The sequence below is a fragment of the Carcharodon carcharias genome, chromosome 20 (assembly GCF_017639515.1).
Source record: "Carcharodon carcharias isolate sCarCar2 chromosome 20, sCarCar2.pri, whole genome shotgun sequence".
In the NCBI taxonomy this organism is placed as follows: Eukaryota; Metazoa; Chordata; class Chondrichthyes; order Lamniformes; family Lamnidae; genus Carcharodon; species Carcharodon carcharias.
Genome location: NC_054486.1, coordinates 104,629,611 through 104,653,084, shown reverse-complemented (window position 1 = coordinate 104,653,084; position 23,474 = coordinate 104,629,611). Strand labels below are relative to the sequence as shown.

At 41.5% G+C, this 23,474-nt stretch overlaps 1 protein-coding gene across 3 annotated transcripts in view; it reads left to right on the top strand.

Annotated features, from left to right (window-relative positions):
* Window positions 1-23,474, top strand: part of ston2 (stonin 2) — a 145,623-nt gene that overhangs the window by 5,370 nt on the left and 116,779 nt on the right. Inside the window, exons 2-4 of one of the 3 annotated variants that reach the window (XM_041213886.1) lie at window positions 20,481-20,612; window positions 21,012-21,263; window positions 21,952-22,179. In XM_041213886.1, the coding sequence (XP_041069820.1) occupies window positions 21,173-21,263; window positions 21,952-22,179 (319 nt within the window). In that variant the 5' untranslated portion in view covers window positions 20,481-20,612; window positions 21,012-21,172. Of the gene's footprint in view, window positions 1-20,480; window positions 20,613-20,665; window positions 20,738-21,011; window positions 21,264-21,951; window positions 22,180-23,474 lie in introns of those variants that run through there. The other 2 variants (XM_041213889.1, XM_041213888.1) reach the window with 2 other exon arrangements.

Genomic DNA, 23,474 nt, shown 5'->3' with positions numbered 1-23,474 from the left:
TTATAACTAACTGAGATCCTTGGAACATTCTAGGCCCAAGACCATTCTTCTAGCCAATCAACTTTGCTACCTTCTAACTGCTAAACTATAACTAGTACCTTTGGCCAGATGCTCTGGAACATCTAGTCCACAGGCCACATTCCTGGCCAAACAGTTTGGAGCCCAAATGTGTCCTAGCTATAATTTCAATTCTCTCCCAAATGACCCATGAGTTCTTTCTTAAAACTATATCACAGTATTTTGCACATAAGAAGGTGCCAACTTTAAGAATTTCTTAACAATATGCCCCAAAATTCATAAATTATCCCAATTATAGATACAAATTAAGACTTTTCATCACTAAGCTTATGTATTGTACAATTTGATCATTTAAGCTTGATTAATTACACAACAAAGTGAAGCCTAACATCTCCTTAGTGGCAGTCTCCTCCAATTCTATTAATAGATGAGTCAAATGAGATTTGACTCGATTCCAACTATATTAGAACATGCAGCAAATTGGATTTTTCTCAACACAGTCCATTTGTGTTCACGTAATAAAGCAATGTCCAAAGGCAGGCCCAAGTTTTGCGTGATCCAAAATTTATAAGCCTCACGTAGAGTGAGAAAATTCATGGACACAGGAGTGAAAATGAGCATTTCTTTGCATTACATACTGGAATGATATATGGGATGCTCAGTATACACCCCTGAATTCTGAAAAAGCTGGCAGGTCACATATTTCAGTTAGTTAATTTATTGCAAGATATAAATCTCTACAAATACAAATTCTCTGATGATTGAAACCATATGTTTTGGATTTTTTTTTAATGGAATCTTTTGACTTAGTGCATGTTTCTGCACTTTTGCAATTCCACCTTACTGTAGTTGCCTAGAAATATGACTGAATTGAGTGAACTAAGGACGAGAAGCTATCTTGAGGCACACTTCTTAAAATATAGCTTGGACTGATATTTAAAAAATCTGCCCTTATATATCCCTTTGTGGATCAGTGTCATATTTGTTTTATAATGCTTCTGTGAAGCGCTTGGAATTTTTCATTATGTTAAAGATGCTCTATTAATACAAGTTATTGTGCCAGAATAACCGCACGTGATATTTGAAAGAACCTACATGTCCAACAGGATGAAAACAGAAAATGCTGGAAAAACTCAGCAGGCCTGACATCATCTGTGGAGAGAGAAAAACAGAGTTAACATTTCGAGTCTATATGACCCTTCTTCAGAGCTCTAACTCTGTCTCTCCACAGATGCTGTCAGACCTGCTGTGTTTTTCCAGCATTTTCTATTTTTATTTCAGATTCCCAGCATCCACAGCACTTTGCTTTTATATTTATGTCCAACAGGATGCTTGCCTCCTGATGGCAAGGCCTTTGTGATACGAGGTTCTTTTAGATAAGGCGCATGCTCAGGAATATACCTCATATACCTCATGCTGCCTATGACAACACAAATTTGCATTTATATAAGAGCCTTCAGCTCAATGAATTGCCCAAGGTGCTTCACAGCAGCAGTAGAGTAAGATTGCATGCTGCGTTGTTTTGCAGGCTTTGCACGTGTTTTGTGTAGTATTAGGGTGTTTAGGACTGAAAGGGTTAATATGGGACTGGGGTAACAGTACCACCCACTTGCTGATATATAAAGGCTAGTAGCCTGGTAGTCATGACTGGTAGTGACCTGAATGGAGATAGCTCATGGCTTGGATTGAAGAAGCCTAATGTCTTGTATATCTGTATACAGTTATATTCTACAATAAATTGTTACTGTTCAGGACCTATACCTCTGAAACTTTCTTAGACAACCACAACGATGTGCTACATAGCAGCAGCAGGTGAAGAATCCCAAAATCTCTGAAAATAAAAATTGAAAAATCTGCGGTGTGACCTGAAAAAAAATGCCAAAATGGAAGACTTCAATGGAACAGTTGGAAACAGTGTCCTGCAAGCGCAGCAGAATGTTTCCACTGTAAAAGGCTGGGGAAAATGTGCAATCAAAATCCTCTAAACATACAAATGATAACCAGCAAAGCTTTTGTAGAAAAAGTCATCAATGACCTAGAAAAGTCACACCAAGACGAAGAACAATGCTTCCTAGGCAAGATTGAAGACCCCAGATATACCTTCTGGAATGCTGACATACGTGTTAATGGGCAGATTACTAATTTTAAATTCGTCAGAGGAACAAGTGCAATGCTCTATCCAATAGAGAACCATGACTGGTTAGCCAATGCCTACAACACCGTTGTCCGGAACAGGAGGAATCAAGCTCCAGGTCAAAGGTATGTTGCAAGTAATGCTCCAATGTAAGAACAAACAAATGTGGGAAATGTTATATGTGCTTCACAATCAAGAATTTTCTCTTCTGAGCAGGAAAGCCTGTGTCGACTTCAACCTCATCAAAAAGATTGAAGCGATTAACCAGCAAGGTTCTGATTTTAAGAAGGATTTTCTAAAATTCTTCACTGGGCTGGGGCAACTGAAGACCGAATACAGCATAACACTGAGAAATGATGCCAAACCTGTGTGCCTGTTCGCTCCAAGAAAAATACCACAGCTGCTTATGAAGCAAGTACAACTGCAACTTTACGAGATGACCAACATGGGAGTCATCTCCCCCATCACTCAGTTAAAGAAATGGTGCTCTGGGATGGTCCCGGTTCCGAAACCAAACAGGTCCGTTCACATCTGTGTCGACTTGACACAACTCAGCAAGGCTGTGGCAAGGGAAGAGCACCCAATGTCCTCGGTAGGCAACAGCTTGACCAAGCTCTCAGAGAGTGCAATGTTCTCGAAACTTGATGTCAACAGTACTTCTGGCAGGTAACGTTAGACGAAAAATCTAAGCTGCTGACAACTTTTATAACCACATTCGTCAGATTTTGCTTCAGTTGTTTGCCCTCCGACATTACCTTGGTACCTAAAAGTTTTCAGCACATGATATCAGCCATCTTAAGGGCTAAAAGAGTCATCTGCCATATGGATGGCCCTTGTCCATGGAACGACTGTCAAGAAACATGACATGAGACTCGAGGCTGTCTTGAACTGCTTGCAGGAAGCAGGAATGGTACGTGCAAGTTCTCTAAGATCTCCATTTCGTTTAATAGATCATATTGTGAGTACCAAAGGCATCATGGCAGACTCACTTAAAACAAAGGCAGTCAGTGAATTTCCAACACCATCATTCGTTCCAGATCTCCAAAGATTTCTGGGCATGGTAAACCAGCTTGCCAAGTCCTTGTTCAAGTTATGGAGCCCATGCGACACTGACTGAAAAAGGCATGGTGTTGACTTGCACACTAGGAGCATGCATTCTGTCAGATCAAAGACATGCTGCTCTCGCTAGATTTCTTGGCTCACTGCAACCAGTCCCTACCCACCACAATGGCAGCAGATGCCTCATCAACAGGACGATGGGCAGTCCTGTTCCAAGAGCAGCTGGACGGAAGCTGTTGACCTGTATATTATCACCTAGGGCACTATCAGACAGAAATGAGGTATGCAGTTATAGAAAAAGAGGGTCTTGCAGTCGCGTGGGCTTGTGAGAAATTCTTTGACTATATCGTTCTGCTCAAGGTGATCATCAAGGCAGGTCACAAGCCATTAGTCACTACTGGATGAGGAGGAACACACCAGAATGACCCCCAGAATTCAGAGATTTTGCTTGCATCTCATGCGCTTTGCTTATAAGACAGTGTACGTCCAGGGGAAGCATCAAATAACTGCAGATAGTGTCCAGGGCCACATTTGACCATCCCACAACAATGTTATGGCCACAGCTGATGTTAATTCCTGAACAAACCAAATCCAAAAGGCAAACTTGGCCTCCTGGCCAAAACTTTTTTTTATTGTATTCTGAAAATGAGAAGAAAATGTACTGACCTCTGCAGCAAGAAGCCCAGTAACACTTTTGGGATTTAAAAAATTAAAAGTAAAAGTTTTATTAACGAGAATAAGGAAACTTAAGCACACAAGATTACAGTTACTCAGTTAAAATTAGTCTTACAAAACATTCCCCAAAAAGACTCCCTACTTGGTCAGAACCACAAGTAAACACCTTTCAGGCAATGCTCCCTTATAGCTGTTTAACTATAAAAATCCAGTAATATTACCCAAGGCAAACTGCTGAAGTTTTAATAAAGGCACACCACACAACCTCTTAAACTCTCTCCCACTTTGCTGTGGGCATCCAAGGCTTCAGAACAAGACTGCTTTTTGCAGCCCAATACACTTCTGGCTTAACTGGATGGCTGATTCAAACTGCACCTTCCCCCAGCCTAGAGCTGTTTCCAGGAGAACTTCCTCACATAGCCAACCCTCAGGCTCTCCACAGTAACTCTAAAATACTTTTCCCCCACCTTTCATCTTAGGCTCCATTGTTCTTAAACCTCTTTGAAACTCAGATCTTTCCAAATATAATATCTTTCATGTTTCTATTTTGTCTCTGCTTTTGGGTCAATAAAATGTAGTATAGCCTCTTTGGTTTACTCATGGAAATCCTGTAAGATACAAAAATATTTCTTGTCATCTCTGACTTCCCTTTAATATTCAAACGACCTCTCAACTTATCTAAAAATGGAAATGTTAGATCCAGTCTATTTGCTTATACCTCAAACCCACCATAATACCTCATTACAAATGCACACCTAATACCTCTTCTTTCATGTCTTGTGTCCCAGACAACCTGTCTCTAGTAACTTTTCCCCAGCTTAATGAAATCGTTTAGAGATGGATACACACACACACACACACAGCCGCCTTCACAGAATAAGACAAAAAATAACATCTATTCCCAGTTTGTGACAGCATAACTGCCAGCGACCTCTAAGAAGCTACAATAGATACACCAAGAACAGATGCAAGATGAAGAGTGCCTCCACATTTGTCAGTACTGCATACAAGGTTGGCTACAGCAGTGTCCTGATGGGCACTGTCTTGAAAATTGTACATTGAACAACAGAAATACTTCACCATAATTAATGACCTCCTGGTGTATGGTGAGCGGCTGGTCACTCTCGTCTTGCTCTGTCTGGAGATTTCTGACTCGTTCTGATCAGAAATTCAGCAATGAATATACCAAGGGCAATTGCAGAGCACGAGCCTAGTCTGTAACGTGGTGACCGGGAATATCAAGAGCGATCAAATAGATGATTTTAAACTGCCAGGCATGTGCACTGCACAAAGCGGTCCAGAGGAAGTCCTTTATTCTCACGCAGTTCCCTAACAGATTGTGGGAATGTTTGAGAATGGATCTATTTATGTATAATGGCAAATCCTTCGTCATCATTGTCAACTACTACTCTAGATGGATCAAGATGGAGCATTTAAGCAAAGCATCCACAGAGTTGGTCATTTAGGTTGTTGAAAGACACCTTTGCAATATGTGGCATTCCGGACCAGGTGGTGTCTGATAACGGCCACAATTCACTGATCTCACTTTGCTGAGAGCTAAGGATTTCAACATCTCACAGCTCCCTGAGATATTCACAATCTAACAGGGAGACAGAAATGGGCGTCCACACTATTAAGCCCTCTTGAAGAAAAATGACAACTTTCCAATAGCACTTTTGACATATTGATCCACTCCACTGCAATGTGGATCAGCGCCATCAGAGCTGCTAATGGGCAGAAAACTTCGTACTCAGCTTCCCATGCTGTCCAAGAAGTTAATCCCAGGGTTAGTCGTCCAAGAATATCAGAAGGTTCAGGTTCGAGAACAGTCTTACAGAAAGCAACAAGCTTACACTTATAATATGGGGTACCATACCAGAAACCTGCCCAAAATGAACGGCAGAGATGAGGTTTGGATCAGAGGCCTCAGCAGAGAAGGTGTCATTGTCCTAAGGCATGAAGATCAACAGCATCCTTCTTGATACATACCACAAGGCACTATAAGAAGGAACAGGAGAAGTCTGATCTGAATTCCTCACGGAATAATATGTTTGGGTGAACCAGATGTAAAGCTTTAAACAAACAAAACATCAAATACTGCAGCTTCAACCGAAGAGCAGCCAAGTCAGAACAAGGAATCCAAATTGAGATCATCAAGCTTCAAAAGAACACGATCAGGGAGAGTCGTGAACCCTCCAGACAGTTTAAACCTGTGAAGTGAGAGACTTGAGGAGGAGAATGAGTAGCATGTAAATAAAAATGCAAATATATTTGGATAAAGGCTTGGGAGAGGTGTAAGTGTTAGGGCGTTCAAGACTGAAAGGGTTAATATTGAACTGGGAAGCAGTACCGCCCACATGATGTAAACATCATGAACTAGTAGTAAAACAAAAACAGAATTACCTGGAAAAACTCAGCAGGTCTGGCAGCATCGGCGGAGAAGAAACTCTTTTCTTCTCCGCCGATGCTGCCAGACCTGCTGAGTTTTTCCAGGTAATTCTGTTTTTGTTTTGGATTTCCAGCATCCGCAGTTTTTTTGTTTTTATGAACTAGTAGTAGTCTGGTAGTGGTAGAATCGAGATAGCTCATGGCATGGACTGAAGAAGCTTACTGACTTGTATATCTGTATATAGTTATGTTCTACAATAAATAGTTACTGTTCAGACTCTCTGCCTCTGAACCGCTTTCCTTCAACAGCCACAACAACATACAACATTTGCTGTGAGCTAAGGATTTTTGCCCACTATTTCATCTGTACTCTGAATTGGAGATGTGTGGTGTAAGGTGTCCTGCCAGCAAAGATAATGAGCTTGATCTCTAACCTGTGATACTTGATGCTGGTATCATAAAATTCTCTCAAAAAAAACTTGCTTACTTGTTCTGTCATGTATTATAGGGACTTGCTGATAAAAGTTTTTTGGTTTAAAACCGTCACTAAGAATGTGAAGAACGAGGCTAGGATAAATTTCTTTGAGATCGGTTTTTGGAACAGATAGCTTTGCGACAACAAATGATTGAGGCAGAGATCATTTAAGGAAATATGGCTAAAGTTCTGAAGCAGTGGATAAAACAAGTTTATGGGGAGAGAACAGGACAGTTAACTTAGTTTTGGATTGCTCTCACGAAAGAAGCAGCACAAACATGGAAGGCTGAATGACTGCTGTAAACTTCTATAATTCTAAAATATTTTCTTTGGGAGGCCGTTTCCTTTTAGTTTTTTTTCCTGTTGATCTAAATTACTTCTCTAAACACTTCTTGCCACTGCATCCCTTCCCTTTGGGTGGTTTTGAATATTTCTGTGACTGTTGCCACTCTTTCTTTGTGTTTCTCTAGAGATGAAACAGATCTTCGGGAGACTGCAGTTGGGGTGGATGGTGTGTGACTTCTTATGATGAAAGCTTTGTTATGTTTCGTAGAAAACTTGGGTTACTTAACTAATGGAAGTAACTAAGGCTGAAAGATGCACAATTTTGGAGTTTTAACCGACGGAGGCAAACTAGGTCAATTTACGACTAGGAATAGTTAAGTGACACAGAGTCCTGGGCCTTAACCAATAAAAATAAGCAATGTTGAGTAACATGCAGGTCTAGGACTTTAATTACATATTAATGTTGAGTAATGTGCTTATCTGCAACTTGGCCAATTCCCATTATAAATGCATGTTCTATGCAATGTTGAAAGTTTTTAAAATGATTCATTATATTCAGTGTATATCTGTTATTAAAAGGCTAGTGCTATTTTTTCTGTAAATGACTAAGTGATGCCAAGCTCAGAGGTCCAATTAGTGAAAGCAAATGAGATGAACTGATAGGCAGCTTGGACTGCAAAGGCGAATGAAGGTCTGGAGTTTAGTAAATGGTAGGAATCAGATTTACATGACATGCAGCCCAGGGCTTATCAATGGAAGTGAATGGTTGGGCGACAGGCAGTGCTGGGACTAGGCTGACATAGCACTCTACATAATAAAAACAGAAAATGCTGGAAAAACTCAGCAGGTCTGACAACACCTGTGGAGAGAGAAACAGAGTTAACATTTCGAGACTGTATGATTCTTCTTCAGAGTTAAAGAGAAGTAGAAGTGTGATGGAATTTATACTGTTGAAGAGGGGGGTGGTGAAGCAGGCAAAGCAGGATAGAAGGTCAGTGATAGGTGGGGGCTAAGGAGAGATTGACAAAGATGTCATGAACACAAGAAAAAGGTCTTAAAGGTGTTAATGGTAGTGGTGAAGCCTAAAGAAGATGCTGATAGTGGCATAAAGTTAAGAAAGCAGAATGTGTTAAGAGCAGAGCAAGTGTCAGCACTCTGTGAAAGAACAAGTGACAGATGGCGCTTTTGGGGGAGGGGGCAGCGGTTGGGGGGGGAAAAGGAGATAAAAATATAATAAATATATATTATACAATTAATATATTACACAGTGAATATGTTATTATATTGTATGTAATATAAATATTTTATTAATGTTATATATTAAATATTATATAAATAATATAGCTTATAAAATATGTATTATAAAAATAGCACTCTTTGTATGTCCTGTGCACACAGAACAGGACAAATCTAACTTGGCAAATTACTGCCCCATCAGTCTGCTCTCGATCATCAGAAAAGTGGTGGAAATGGTCATTTACAGTGCTATCAAGTGGCACTTACTCAGCAATAACCTGCTCACTGATGCTCAGTTTGGGTTCTGCCAGGGCCACTCAGCTCAGGGACTTCATTATAGCCTTCGTCCTAACATGGATAAATGAACTGAACCCAAGAGGTGAGGTGAGAGCGACTGCCTTTGACATCAAGGCAGCATTTGACTGAATGTGGCATCAAGGAGCCGTAGCAAAACTGTAGTCCATGTGAATTAGAGGGAAAACCTTCCACTGGTTGGAATCATACCTAACACAAAGTCTGTGGTTGTTGGAGGTCAATCATCTTCGTCTCAGGACATCACTGCAGGAGTTCCTCAGGGTAGTGTCCTAGGCCAAACCATCTTCAAATGCTTCATCAATGACCTTCCTTCCATCGTAAGGTCAGAAGTTGGGATGTTCACTGATGATTGCACAATGCTCAGCACCATTTGCAACTCCTCAGATATTGAAGCAGTCCATGTCCAACTGCAGCAAGACCTGGACAACATTCCAGCTTGGCCTGATAAATGACAAGTTACATTTGTGCCACACAAGTTGCAAGCAATGACCATCTCCAACAAGAGAGAATTCAACCATCCTGCCTTGACATTCAATAGCATTATCATTGTTGAATCCCCCATTGTCAACATCCTAAGGGTTACTGTTGACCAGAAACTGAATTGGACCAGCCATCTGTGGCTACAAGAGCAAGTCAGAGGCCAGGAATTCTGTGGCGAGTGACTCTCCTGACTCCCCAAAGCCTTTCTAGAATCTACAAAGCACAAGTCAGGAGCATAATGGAATACTCTCCACTTAACCTGGATGAGTGCAACTCCAACAACACTCAAGCTGACACTATCCAGGACAAAACAGTCCACTTGATCTGCACCCCAACATCGCCTTGATATTCACTTCCTCCACTGACACAGTGGCAGCAATTTGTACAGTTTACAAGATGCACTGTAGCAATCACCAAAGCTGCTTTTACAGCATCTTCCAAACCTGCAACCTTGACCACCTAAAAGGGCAAGGGCAGCAGGTGCATGGGAACTACCTGCAAGTTCCCCTCCAAGCCACGCACCATCCTGACTTGGAACTATATCGCTGTTCTTTCGCGGTAGCTGAGCCAAGGCAATAGCGTAGTGGTATTGTCGCTGGACGAGCAATCCAGAGACCCAGGGTATTGCTCTGGGGACCCGGGTTTGAACCCCGCCACGGCAGGATCTGGAATTCAAAGTCTAATGAAGATAACTATGAAACCATTGTCAATTGTTATAAAAACCCATCTGGTTCACTCATGCCCTTTAGAGAAGGAAATTTGTCATCTTTACCTGATCTGGCCTACATGTGACTCCAGACCCACAGCACATGTAGTTGACTCTTAAATGCTGTCAGAAATGGCCTAGCACTCAGTTGTAACAAACCGTTACAAAGTCACAAAAGAAGGAATGAAACCGGATGGACCTAGGCCTATCGACCCTGCAAAGCCCTTCTTACTAACGTCTGGGGGCTAGTGCCAAAATTGGAAGAGCTGTCTCACAGAATAGTCAAGCAACAGCCTGGCATGAAATTCATCCTCATGGAATCAGATAATGTCCCAGACTCCTCCATCATCATCACTGGGTATGTCCTGTCCCACCGGCAGTACAGACACAGCAGAGGTGGCGGCACATTGGTATACAGCCGGGTTGCCTTGGGAGTCTTCAACATCAACTTTGGACCCCATGAAGTCTCATGGCATCAGGTCAAACATGGGCAAGGAAACCTCCTGCTGATGAATCAGTGCTCCTCCATGTTGAACATCACTTGGAGGAAGCACTGAGGTTGGCAAGGGCACAGAATGTACTCTGGGTGGGGGACTTCAATGCCCATCACCAAGTTGTGCTTGTAGCACCACTGCTGACCGAGCTGGCTAAGTCCTAAATGACATAGCTGCTAGACTGGTTCTGCGGCAGGTGGTGAGGGGAAAACATACTTGACCTCATCCTTAGCAACCTGCCTGCCGCAGATGCATCTGTCCATGACTGTATTGGTAAGAGTGACCAGCGCACAGTTGTTGTGGAGACGAAGTCCTGCCTTCACGTTGAGGATATCCTCCATCGTGTTGTGTGGCACCACCACCATGCTAAATGGGATAGATTTCGAACAGATCTAGCAATTCAAGATGAGGCATCTATGAGGCACTGTGGGCCTTCAGCAGCAGTAGAATTGTACTCGAACACAATCTGTAACCTCAAGGTCTGGCATATCCCCCACTCTACCATTACCATCAAGCCCAAGGAATCAACCTTGGTTCAATAAGTGCAGGAGGTCATGTCAGGAACAGCACCAGGCATACCTAAAAATGAGGTGCCAACCTGGTGAAGCTATAACCCAGGACTACTTGCATGCCAAACAGCATAGGCAGCAAGTGATGGACAGAGCTAAGTGATCCCACAACCAATGGATCAAATCTAAGCTCTGCAGTCCTGCCACATTCAGTCTTGAATGGTGGTGAACAATTAAATTCATTGGAGGAGGAGGCTGCACAAATATCCCCATCCTCGATGTTGGAGGAGCCCAGCACATCAGTGCAAAAGATAAGGCTGAAGCAGTTACAAGAATCTAAAGCCAGAAGTGCCGAGATCCATCTCGGCCTCCTCCTGAGGTCCCCAGCATCACAGATATCAGCCTTCAGCCAATTCGATTTACTCCACATGATATCAAGAAACGGCTGAAGACACTGGATACTGCAAAGGCTATGGGCCCTGACAATATTCAGGCAATAGTACTGAAGACTTGTGCTCCGGAACTTGCTGCATCCCTAGCCAAGCTGTTCCACTGTAGCTACAACACTGGCATCTACCACTATGTGGAAAATTGCCCAGATGTCCTGTACACAAAAAGGACAAATCCAACCCGGCCAGTTACAGCCCCATCAGTCTACTCTCGATCGTCAGTAAAGTAATGGAAGGGGCCATCAACAGTGCTATCAAGCGGCACTTACTCAGCAATAACCCGCTCACTGATGCCCGGTTCCTGCCAGGGCCACTCAGCTCCTGACTTCATTACACCCTTGGTTCAAACGTGGACAAAAGAACTGAACTCCTGAGGTGAGGTGAGAGTGACTGCCCTTGACATCAAGGCCACATTTGACCGAGTGTGACATCAAAGAGCCCTAGCAAAACTGGAGTCAATGAGAATCGGTGGGGAAAATTCTCTGCTGGTTGGAGTCATACCTAACACAAAGGAAGCTTGTTGTGATTTTTGGAGGTCAGTCATCCCGGCTCCAAGACACCACTGCAGGAGTTGCTCAGGGTAGTCTCCTAGGCCCAACCATCTTCAGCTGCTTCATCAATGACCTTCCTTCCATCATAAGGTCAGAAGTGGGAATGTTCAGTGATGATTGCACAATGTTCAGCACCATCCGTGACCTCAGATACTGAAGCAGTCCATGTCCAAATGCAGCAAGACCCGGACAATATCCAGGCATGGGCCGACAAGTGGCAAGTAACATTCGCGCCATACAAGTGTCAGGCAATGACCATCTGCAACAAGAGAGAATTTAACCATCACCCCTTGATGTTCAATGGCATTACCATCACTGAATTCCCTCAATATCAACATCCTGGGAGTTATCATTGACCAGAAACTGAACTGGACTAGCCATATAAATACTGTGGCTACAAGAGCAGGTCAGAGGCTAGGAATCATGCGATGAGTAACTCACCTTCTGACTTCCCAAAGCCTGTCCACCATCTACAAGGCGCAAGTCAGGAATGTGATGGAAAACGCTCCACTTGCCTGGATGAGTGCAGCCCCCACAACACTGATGAAGCTTGACACCGTCCAGGACAAAGCAGCCTGCTTGATTGGCACCCCATCCACAAACATTCACTCCCTCCACCATCAACATACAGTATCAGCAGTGTGTGCCATATACAAGATGCACTGCAAGAATTCACCAAGGCTCCTGAGACAGAACCTTCCAAACCCTTAACCACTACCACCTAGAAGGACAAAGGCAGTAGATAGTTGGGAACTCCACCACCTGATGTTCCCCTCTAAGTAACTCACCATCCTGACTTGGAAATATATCACTGTTCCTTCACTGTTGCTGGGTCAAAATCCTGAAACTCCCTAACAGCACTGTTGGTGTACCTGCACCACATGGACTGCAGTGGTTCAAGAAGGCAGCTCACCACCACTTTCTCAAGGGCAACTAGGGATGGGCAATAAATGCTGGCCCAACCAGCGAAGCCGACATCTATGAATGAATTTTTAAAAACTCCCCTAACAGCACTGTGGGTGTAAGTATAACACTTGCACTGCAGCAGTCCAAGAAGGCAACTCATCACTACCTTCTCGAGGGCAGTTAGGGATTGGCAATAAATGCTGGTCTAGCCAGCAACGCTCACATCCCGCAAAAAAGTTTTTTCATCAGTGTCATTAAGTGATGTGTAGCCTTGATCTTGACTAATGGATGGAAGTGAGGTTAACTGTCCCTCAGCAAGCAATGGCTAATGCAAACAAATTACGTTGTCCTGGGGATGGGCTTATTCATAAAGATTTTTTTTATTTCTGTTTAGCACCATGAATACCTTCTGATAAGTAAATATTTCTGTTCAGTGTGTTCTCCAGAATAATAATTATTCCTTTGGGAAATTCCGCCCAATGTTTAAACAATTGGTCTGAAGTTAAGGGCAACAAACTTCTGTTTCCTGTTTTGAACTTGTCATAAATCTTTCTTTTGGAAGATAAGTGGTAGGTGTGTTGCAATGTGGGGCACTAAAGTGTGCTTTCTGCAGTGTATTTTCATATACTGCAGCTAGTACAAAACTAATATGATATGATATATTTTGTTTTAAAAATGGCAGTCCTTTATGTTCTAATGATCAAAGCTTGAACAACATGATGGATTGTAATGGGGCAGCTTTGCAGATTTTATGTTAGATTTACAGCCAGGTGTTAAAGTTTTTGGGGCTCTACATCCTGGTATCCTGCTGTGCTAATTACAGATGGTTTTAACAGGTGAGCAGGAATCTGACTTTAATACAATGCATACATTTTTAAAAATTCATTCATGGGATGTGGGCGTCATCGACGATGCTGGCATTTATTGCCCATTCCTAATTGCCCTTGAATGTCATGGTGAGCTGTGTTTTTGAATTGCTCCAGTTCACGTGGTACAGGTACACGCAAACTGCTATTAGGGAGTTCCAGGTTTTTGACCCGGTGTCAATGAAGGTGAGTGACTTGGAGGGGAACTTGCAGGCGGTGGTGTTCCCAGGTGTCTGCTGCCCTTGCTTTTTTTAGGTGGTAGAGGTTGCGGGTTTGCAAGGTGCCATCGGAGGAGGCTTGGCAAGTTGCTGCAATGCACCTTGTAGGTGATGCACACTGCTGCCGCTGTCCGTCAGTGGTGGAGAGAATGAATATTTAAGGTGATGAATTGAGTACCGATTAAGCAGGTTGCTTTGTTGTGGATGGAGTAGAGCTTATGGACATATGAACATGGATCAAGAGTTGGGCAGTCAGCTTCTCAAGCCTGCTTTGCCATTCAGTTAAATCATGGCTGATCTGATTGTGGCCTCAACTCCACATTCCCGCCTACCCTCGGTAGTCTTGGATTTCCTTGTCAGTCAAGAATCCATCTACTGCCTTAAGTGTGTTTAAGTGAATGTTGGAGCTGTATTCTCCCAGGCTAGTGGAAATCTAAAATGAAACAGAAAATGCTGGAAATATGCAGCGGGTCAGGTAGTATCATGGCAAAAGAAATTTGAATGACCATTTCATGATACGGTTCTTTAGCTCCATCTGACATTAAAACCCAAATGTAGAGTAACTGATTGGAAGCACAGCAGCCAAATATGATCCTATCGTCACAATGAAACATTGTCTCATTTGAAGAAAGAATCTTTATTCTTAACTTTTACAAAACGAGAGATACAATTATCTCCTCGTTGGCCCGTGGTGTGCTGTGCTTGTACTGAGGTCTACTCAAAATTCAATTTATCTGATAATGTAGTATCTTGTGCAGTAGATTCACAGTCTACTAAATGGCCAACTCAACTAAATGGCCAATTCAATATTTTCTGTGCAAAAATTGACTGAATTGTTAAGAATACTGTATCTGAGGTATCTCGAAGTGCAGGATATTGAAAAGTTATAGCTTAGAGAATGGATTCTGTGCGCTAAGTAAAATTTTGAAATACAAGTAACATTTATCAAATAGCTGTTGTGTTGCTCTTCTGATTTATGATGTAGTTTGGACTTGTGATATTGTGTTATAATTGATTCTTGTCTATTTATTCTGCATTTAGGGCGCAGGGCTTTTACTGTGGCTCAAAATTTGCTAGGGCAGTCATTCATGGATTGAACTGAGAGTTGAATTTTTCTCCTCCCTTCCCCACCTTTCAGCTCCAATTATTTTTTTATGGCAAATTGCTAGAAGTGCAATTTCATAACAGTTCAATGCCGTGGGGCACCTGGGACAATACTAAATGACGGAAGCAACAGTACATTTCTTTAATCAATGAGATTCAAGGATAGGGAAACGGGAATGATGGGAAAGGAAGTAAGGTGCATTAGAGACAAGTTAGGTACAGAAAGACTTAGAAAAGTATTGGAATGCAGAGCAAGCTTTCAAAATTTGCAGATGATACCGCAGTTGGAGGAGCGTCAAACAGTGAGGATGACACCAATTGATTGCAATATGCTAGCAGAATGGGCAGACAAGTGTAAGATGGAAGAAGTGAGAGACGATATATTTTGGCAGAAGGGATAGGGAGATGTAATACATATTCAATTGCAATGACTTTTTGACAATATTGGTGCCAAGTTCATTCCATGTTGTTACAGCCGGGATGGGAGGAGTATGTGAATTATCAAGTCCCACTACCCCACCGGCTGTACCATTAATTTAAATGTTTAATTTTCTCACCAAAGTGATCATTTGTATACCTATACCTCTAGCAACCAGAAGAAAAGAGACTTAGAGGACCAGGCTTCTTTCAAAAACTCAACAATTAATTTATTTTAAAACAAACTTCTTTTAACAAGTCACAAATACTGGTTAACACACAATTGTAATCGGGAAGTATAACTATCTATCTCTTCCTAAAGAATTCCCCAGCGCGTGCACAGACACACACACACACACACACACACACACACAAACAAAGAGTCGCCCTGCAGAGATGGGCTTTGGAGGATGTGCATTTTACAATAAAGGATAAAGTCCACAGGGTCTCAATGCTGTCAACCTGGAGCTCTCTCGTGTGAAGACAGGCCACTATTCCCAGCGGATGCCTGGATGATATCATCATTGGTCTCAGCTTTGCAGGTCCAAATGCGGATTAGTTACAATCAGTTGAGGGTTCTTTGGCTACAGGTTGATAGCTACACACAATTTTATAAAAGGTAGAGAGAGACGGAGCCAGTCAAGGTAGCTGCCTTTCCTCACCTTATTCTCCAACAAGACTGCCTTCAAAACAAGCATGTTCACAACTTAGCTTTTTCTTCTGCCATGTGATTGCTCTTTTGTCTCCCAGCTTTTCATTAATTAAAGTGCTTTGCAGTTCAACACAAACAAACAACTCCTTCTCAAGTACCATATAGGTCAGGTGATTTCTTGAAAGAAGCCTGCTTGTTTACATTTCCAAGGTGAACCTATGTCCTTTTTTAAAAAAAAAATCCTAGGTTAGCATCCACATGTCCAGATCATACCAAATTCTTCCATTTTGTGAAAGGAAACTTCAGTCTTGAGAGATATGATTTGACCTATTGACACAATGCTGCTAGTTAGCATGCATATTTCCACCCTTAGTAAACGTAATTTTTTTTTGCCTTTCAACATCCAATTCTTCCACATCTTTTGGATACTGTTCTTGAGGGGTTTATTAACAGACAGATCCAAGGGCTGAACAACACTTCTAAGACTGCCGTGAATAACTGCCACATCAGTTTTGGTCTTCTCACACCACTGACTATATCATCAACAAGGTGGGATTTGAACATGTCCCAGATGAGAACTTTTTCTTTGCGTAGTTCTTCTATTCTCAAATTCCACACTTTGATCCATTTGTTGCAGTTGCCTTTACCCATCCAGCCTTTCTCATGAACATGGATGAAAAAGCCTTTCTGAACTTTCTCTTGGGGGGCGAGTTTTCCACTTGAATGTCACCATTGCCTTTTAATTTTGTGCCATCTACCATGCAAGATGGAACCACTGTGAACCGTATCTTTTTGCGGTCAGTCATCTTTACAAGGCTGATTTTTTTCCACTGATCTTGGTAACAGCCTTGTTTGCTGACATGTTGAAGAGCATTAGTGTTTCGTATGCAGTTTCCAATGCAGGCCAATAGATTCACACTTTTAGCTTGATGTTGGATGACAAATGTTGGAATTTGATGATTTTTATCATCAAGCTCAGATCGAGGATGCTGTGAAATTTTTGTTCATGATGGAGTGCTAAATCATGCCTTTTCATGAATCATGTGCACCACCTTGAATTCTGAAGTACCATCTTTCTTCGCTTCTCTGAGAGCAGAGAGTCAAATGGCTCTGCATGTGATAATATGACCATTTTGCCTGTTAACCCGTTATGCCACTTTTTTCTCCAATTTAAGTTGAGCTGTATACTTGCTATTCTTTCTTGAAGACATCATGATAGATACAAATTAGTTTTGTCAATTGGCTGGGACTTTGCCACTGGAATTGACGAAGGGAAAATCTAAAGGCCCCGCCCTGTGTGTCCCTTTAAATAAATGAACCATAAGTAATTAACAATGACAACATAGCCTGATCTCTGAAAAAACTAGGTCCAACTTTTACACAAGATATGTGAAAAATAACATTAGGCCAAATGTTATGGGTTGACTTTTACATTCGATGAAGTTTTACATGATTATTCACAGTATCCATACTTTTAAAGGAACATTTAGATGAGGTCTCTTGATGGTTTGAAATTCCAAAGAAAAGTCATATCGGATTCGAAACGTTACCTCTATTTCTTGCTCCACAGATGCTGCCAGACCTGCTGAGTTTTTCCAACACTTTGTGTTTTTACCTCTTGATGATTGAGTGGATAGTTGTATTATATGCTATTCAGATGTGGAGGACCTCATTGTTCTGACTTATGTTAGCTATATTAGGGTAGAAAGGTCTCTACATCTGTGCCCTTGAAAACCTGGGAAAGGAAAATCTGCTAGGTATCACTCTTGATTGCCATTCAGCTGTAGAAAGTGCAGTTGCGTAGATGTTTTGTAAGAATAGGGCTGGATTTGTATGTTGTATCTCCCATACATAAATAGTTGTGAATGCTCTTGACTGCATAGTTATGATATTGAAGAGCTGCTGTCCTCTGTGGAATTGTACCACAACATGAGTCCACACCTTCAGAAGACAAAAGGATGGTATGAAGAGAAATCTCCTGATCTAAAATTAAAAATTCCCAGAATTTTTTATTTACCTTTGCTATATATATTTGGTTGCATTTTTGTCATTCCAACAATGAATATGCATCGCAGATTCAGTCAACAAAGCAATTGGTCATTTCTGAAACAAAGCTAACTCAAATGAAATGAAACAAAACTAGACTTGTGGCCTCCCAGGAATGTATGTGTTTCAATGAGTATTTCTTGTAACAAAAATAATGTTTTATTGTGAGAAAGTAGAGTATGTTCAGAGCTTGTTACAAATTATAGCCTAAATCAGGGTGGAGGTCTAGTGACTTAAATCATGAGACCTATTAGAACCTATAAATTACCTATATTTTGATGGTGCCTTTCAGAAGCTCTATATCCCAAAAGCTCTTATAGCTGAAGTCCTTTTGAAGTGTAGTCACTGTGGTAGTTAGCTTTTAATCACTGTGATACATGGTTAATACAATGTTTAACATATAGAATTTTTTTGTCTAAGTCATTTCATTTTGAAGCAAAGTTCTGAAGTTTGTTGTTGATTTATAGAAGTGTTCATAGGACTTGTGCAATACAGTTGCAGAATTGTCATGCGGTGCCTTTATTGATGTTTCACCAGGAAGTATAATATAGAGTCTAAATAAGACTTCCTTGTTTATTTATTGGTAAAAAATCCCGGATATAATTTTTGTTGCTTTTTTTACTGCCCACATGCAATGTATTATCGTTTGGTTTATTGTTCAGAAGTGGCTTCAGCCACTGTTGTGCAAGGCTTGTTAAATCCCATTGAATGCAATGATCGTATGTTGTCTGTCATTGTTGATGTCCATTTCTGATCTGTGGTATTGTTTCATTTGGCAGTATAATCACTTTATTCTGTTTTATATTTTAAGGGTCATGGACAGGCATTTTAGGGGAACAAGCTTAAAAACTGCTACCATTTCACTCCTCTGTGACAGAAGAGTGTTATTAATTGTAGGTCATTAAACCTAGCTGGAAGCAAGTAATGTCAAGTTGAGGTCTCAGTTGTTTAAAATGAGAATTTCTTTATTTGCCAATCTTTCTATTTCACTTCCCTCTGAGGGAACATTGATGTTGGCAGGATATTACTCCATTTGGTACTGAATATTTTGGACTCTCAGCCTTCTCTGCATTCTTTATGTATGAGCCTATGCAGTGAACAGGCCACTGTGGGAAGGATGCTGCAGCTGAGGCTGCTCGTGGCCTCATCTGACACCCAGCAGGAATCACTAACCAGTGAACAAGTGTGGGAGCACTGAATGAAGAATTCTCAGCTTGGGCAAGAGGCCCCCAAGGCTAACCGTAGCACTCCCACTCTCTCTCTGACCCCCTCTCGCACCCGCCCCCTCCCCCCCCCACCCTCTCGCTGCCCCCCCTACATCTTGCTTTGTGTTTTTCTCTCTTTGCGTTTGTCTCTTGCACTCTGTCCCTGTCCCCTGTGCATTCTCTGTCTCTCTCTCTCTCTCCCTGTCTTGCTGTCTCTGTTCATCTCTTTGACCTACCTACCTAACTAACACAAGGGACTCTGTTCTCTGTGGCTTATTTAAATATTGGTTTTACCAGCTGACGTTATAGACTCTATAGAGGCAGCACCACGGAGAATCTGAATCACGACACTACTCAGTGTAAAATTGCTTTTCAAGAGTAGAATAGGAGCAGTCTCAGCTGTGGCATCATTCCCCAGAGTAGAATAAAAGATAAAACAATACTTCAAATAGGTGTTGAGACAAGGGATTAACTTTGGATATGTGAATCACGCCTAATTTGAGTTTGTTCAACAATCTTAGTTAATATGCAGCCTGAATAATTGCATGTGAAACATCAACAGTAAATTATATTGCTGTATTTGTTAGCTTGTTGTACTTTGTTCTTTTTTCAAATTGCTTGCTTTTATGCTGCTGCATTGTGCTCTGCAGGCATGTGCATCAATCCAAATTTCTGACTCTTCATTTATGGCCTCACCCCTCCTCATCTCGGCAACTCCTTTCAGCCCCATTACCAGCACACACTTTCTCCTTTTCTATTCTGTGCTCCTTTGGTATTCTCCTCCTCTCCCATTGCTACATCCTTAACAGTAAAGTTTTTTTGCTATCTTGATTTCACGATCTGGATACTTGCCCTGAATTCTTTCAACATGTTGCTCCTCTCCCTTCAAAGGTCTCTTTCAAACCTACTTTATTAATCCTATCTTTGGTCACTATGGTTATTTTGTTTGATTCTGTGAAGCATTTTAGGATCTTCTGTTAAGCTTGGGTGCTTTAAAAATACAAGTTGTTGAATTTTATGGAAAGTTGGGAAGCATGTCCGACTAGTAGCCCTACTAATGAGGGAATCCATCCAAGGCACTTTGGAGCCCTTGTTATTTTATTGCAATGGAAAGATTTTTTAAAAATTCCCTTGATTAGATAAATCTAGCTTGAGCTTTGCCTCTATAGCTATTCATGTGGACTGCCAAACCTCCTTAGTTTGTGGTGATCTAAAGGGTTTTTTAGTCTCCATTTACTGGTTTGTCTTCATCCCCTTTTGTTCCAGTATTTTATTCTTTTACATCTGTTTAGTGATAGGCAATCTGGATGCACAACTATTGTTTGAAGCTGCTCCTACAGTGACGCCAGGACAGTGTTGTTCTAGTGACAGTGCGATTAGGGAAAATGGGCAGTAGCCAGCACTCCTCCTTTGTGACATCACTGGTGAGGAATATTATGATTCTATTGCAGAGTAACATTATGTACAAAATGTGTGCTTCTGTCTTTCTCTGACTATAAACATTAAAATCATAAACCGAGAGCTCGGACTACGAGGAAACGATACATTGGTAAGCGTGCAGATAGCTCCTGTTACAAAATTTCAAATTTGTAGCAGTTTAAATTATATTTACCAATTGCTTGACATTGAACAATTATGCAAGAGCCTAAGTGAGAGGAGGAAGCCAGGTTTGCAATTAAAATTGAATTATGAGATGCATTGAATGGTGTTTTTATGACCCTGCATGTTTGTTAAGTTGTTCGTCATTCCATGATAATGCTGCATGATTCAATGCTTTGTTCTCTTAACTAACCTTATGACTAAATGCTTTATATGTTTCACAGTAAAATTTTGTGGATTTGTACCATGATTGGTTCCCTAATCAAGGAGTTACCAAGAAAATTGATGAAGTTGCTTCGGATGAAAGTTAACCTTCAACGTTACTACCCTATCACAGTATTATTGCAGCATCATATTGAACAATTTGTACGCACTTGATACAACTATGTTATCTGCTAATGTGATCGCTACCCACAGATCAGAGTGGGTCTCCTTTAATGATGATGCACAATGCACAGCGTATGCAAGAGATGCAGGTAAAATTCTCAATTATTTAATAGGAAATTAATATTTCATGCATCAAAATCTTAATTGAAAATTAGACAAATTCTTTATTATCAGAGTACAGCAGCATTGCAGTAGGCACTGTGACAATATATGTTTCAAATGTCCTGTTTTAATCAGGATTTTCCTCAGAAAACTGCACTTTTGCTTCAAGCACTGACCAGAATTCCACCCTTCTAATATTTCGGAAAATGAGAGCTATGTATCACAGTTCAGTAAAGTGTTATTGATGTCCAAAATGGGAGGACTGTTGCTCCTTTCATGTAGCCAAAGAATGTAGTTTACTGAAATTATTAGTTCTAAACAAAAAACTGTAAGAAAACGTTTAAATTTTTATCTTCTGATGTACAGTGTGCTTGCAGAAGGTCATAACAAAAATATCAATTATTTTTGTTGGGAGCAGGCAGGGTTGCATTAGTTTTCTTTTTTAAAAGTAAAGATAACTATTAGTTGATGTTGGAAGAGTCCTTTCAATGTTATCTTTGGTCCTTTCTTTTCCTGCTTTTTGTCTCGGGCTCTATTTCCTTAAAGCAGTTGAGACAATCCTGCAAAGAGGTCAATTGTTTTTAAATCAAAATTTTGTTTATAGCCTGAAGTTCATGGGATTAGCAAAACTTGATAGACTGAATGATAATGTGAAAATAATTTTATGATCAACAGTTGGAGACCACAGAAACTATTCACCAGCCTCGCTTACATCACTGGGAGATGATAATTATTTGAATCATGCCATTCAGCAATCCTGCTCATCCATTCAAGGTAGTCCTTTGGTTAGAAACCAGCATAGCCCAGCGTGTCTGACACAAACAGCATCCGTGCCCAGTGGATGGATTCGGTTTGATGAACAGCCATGGCCTAATCTTTCACCGCTCCACCCTCAGTCAACAGGTTAGTGATTAGAATATGAGTGTAGCCTGAAAGTAATTTTGTGAATTGTTATTCATTACCCAAAGGAATGCTGGTTGTGACAATGTTTATGTATTTCCTTCCTTTTGCATTTGCTTAGCTTTCCTTAAATTCTTTTGACACAAAATTCAAATACATACATAGCACAGTTGTTAGTTGCACTACAAAAGCATGCCTGCCTTTCCTGGAGGTAGCATGTGCCACTGGCTGCATTCTCCAATGATATGGGCATCCAAGCATGTTGAATTGTTGCTACCCTGGCACACCACAGCTCGATTGACTGATGTGAGGCCAGGATTCAAAATTTGGACAGTGCAGGTTCTGGCAATGTTGGCATGTCTGCTGTTCTAAAAAGAAGCGTGAAGCAGCAAGATGGGCCCCACAGTAGCATTATTTAAATAGCCAGGCACCTGGATTGAAAGAAAGAGTTAAAATTTTTGATTTTTTTCTGTTGCAAAGAGTCACAAATACTGAGTGTTTTTGGAGGTACTGTTGTGAGTTCCTACATTTGCCAGAGAGGCATCTCTGAAAAGCAGGAATTTAGAAAAGGAAGGTTGATGTGAAGAAGGTGGTTCAGGTGAGAAGCAAGGGGGGGGCCATGGTTACAGCATCAGCACCATGCTCATCGTGCCAGATAGAAAGGCGAAGATGTGCTGGGTGATGAGAAGGGACATAAGGTGGGAAAATGGCATCATCCTTGATGTTCTCAGTGATGTCAAATGCAAAGGACCCTGTTGCAATTGGTACCATGATGCAGGGAACCATTTACTCTGTAGGGGTCAGTAGGTGCAGGTTTCCTTGCCCCTCACTGACTCTGCTTTGCTTCCTTCTGATGTGTGCTACCTTGTCCTGCAAGAGAGAGAGAGGGCAGAATGTAAGTGATGTGTGGCACTGTTTGGGTGATATGTCTGCCACTGCTGAATAACTTTGAGATATGTAGATGTGGGTGTGAGGCTGACAGTGTTGGTAGGTGTGTAGAATACTTTAATGTTAGGTGTGACTTGTGTGCCAGCTGAGTTGGGGTGCTGTGCTTTGAGCAGCATGAGAGGTTGGTGGTGTGGTGGGTAGGAGATATCATGTGGAAATGCATTAGACTTGTGTAAGATCATTAGACTTCTTGTGGCACTGCTGTCAGGTTCTGATTCCAGGAGTTGATCTTTCTGGCCATCTCTCCAACTCCTTTCCAAAGGTGCTCCTTGGAGGGTGTCCTGGCCTCCTGAGGGGCCATGGCATCTCTCTTGATGCCTACCTACATCACTAATGCCTCCAGCGCTGCA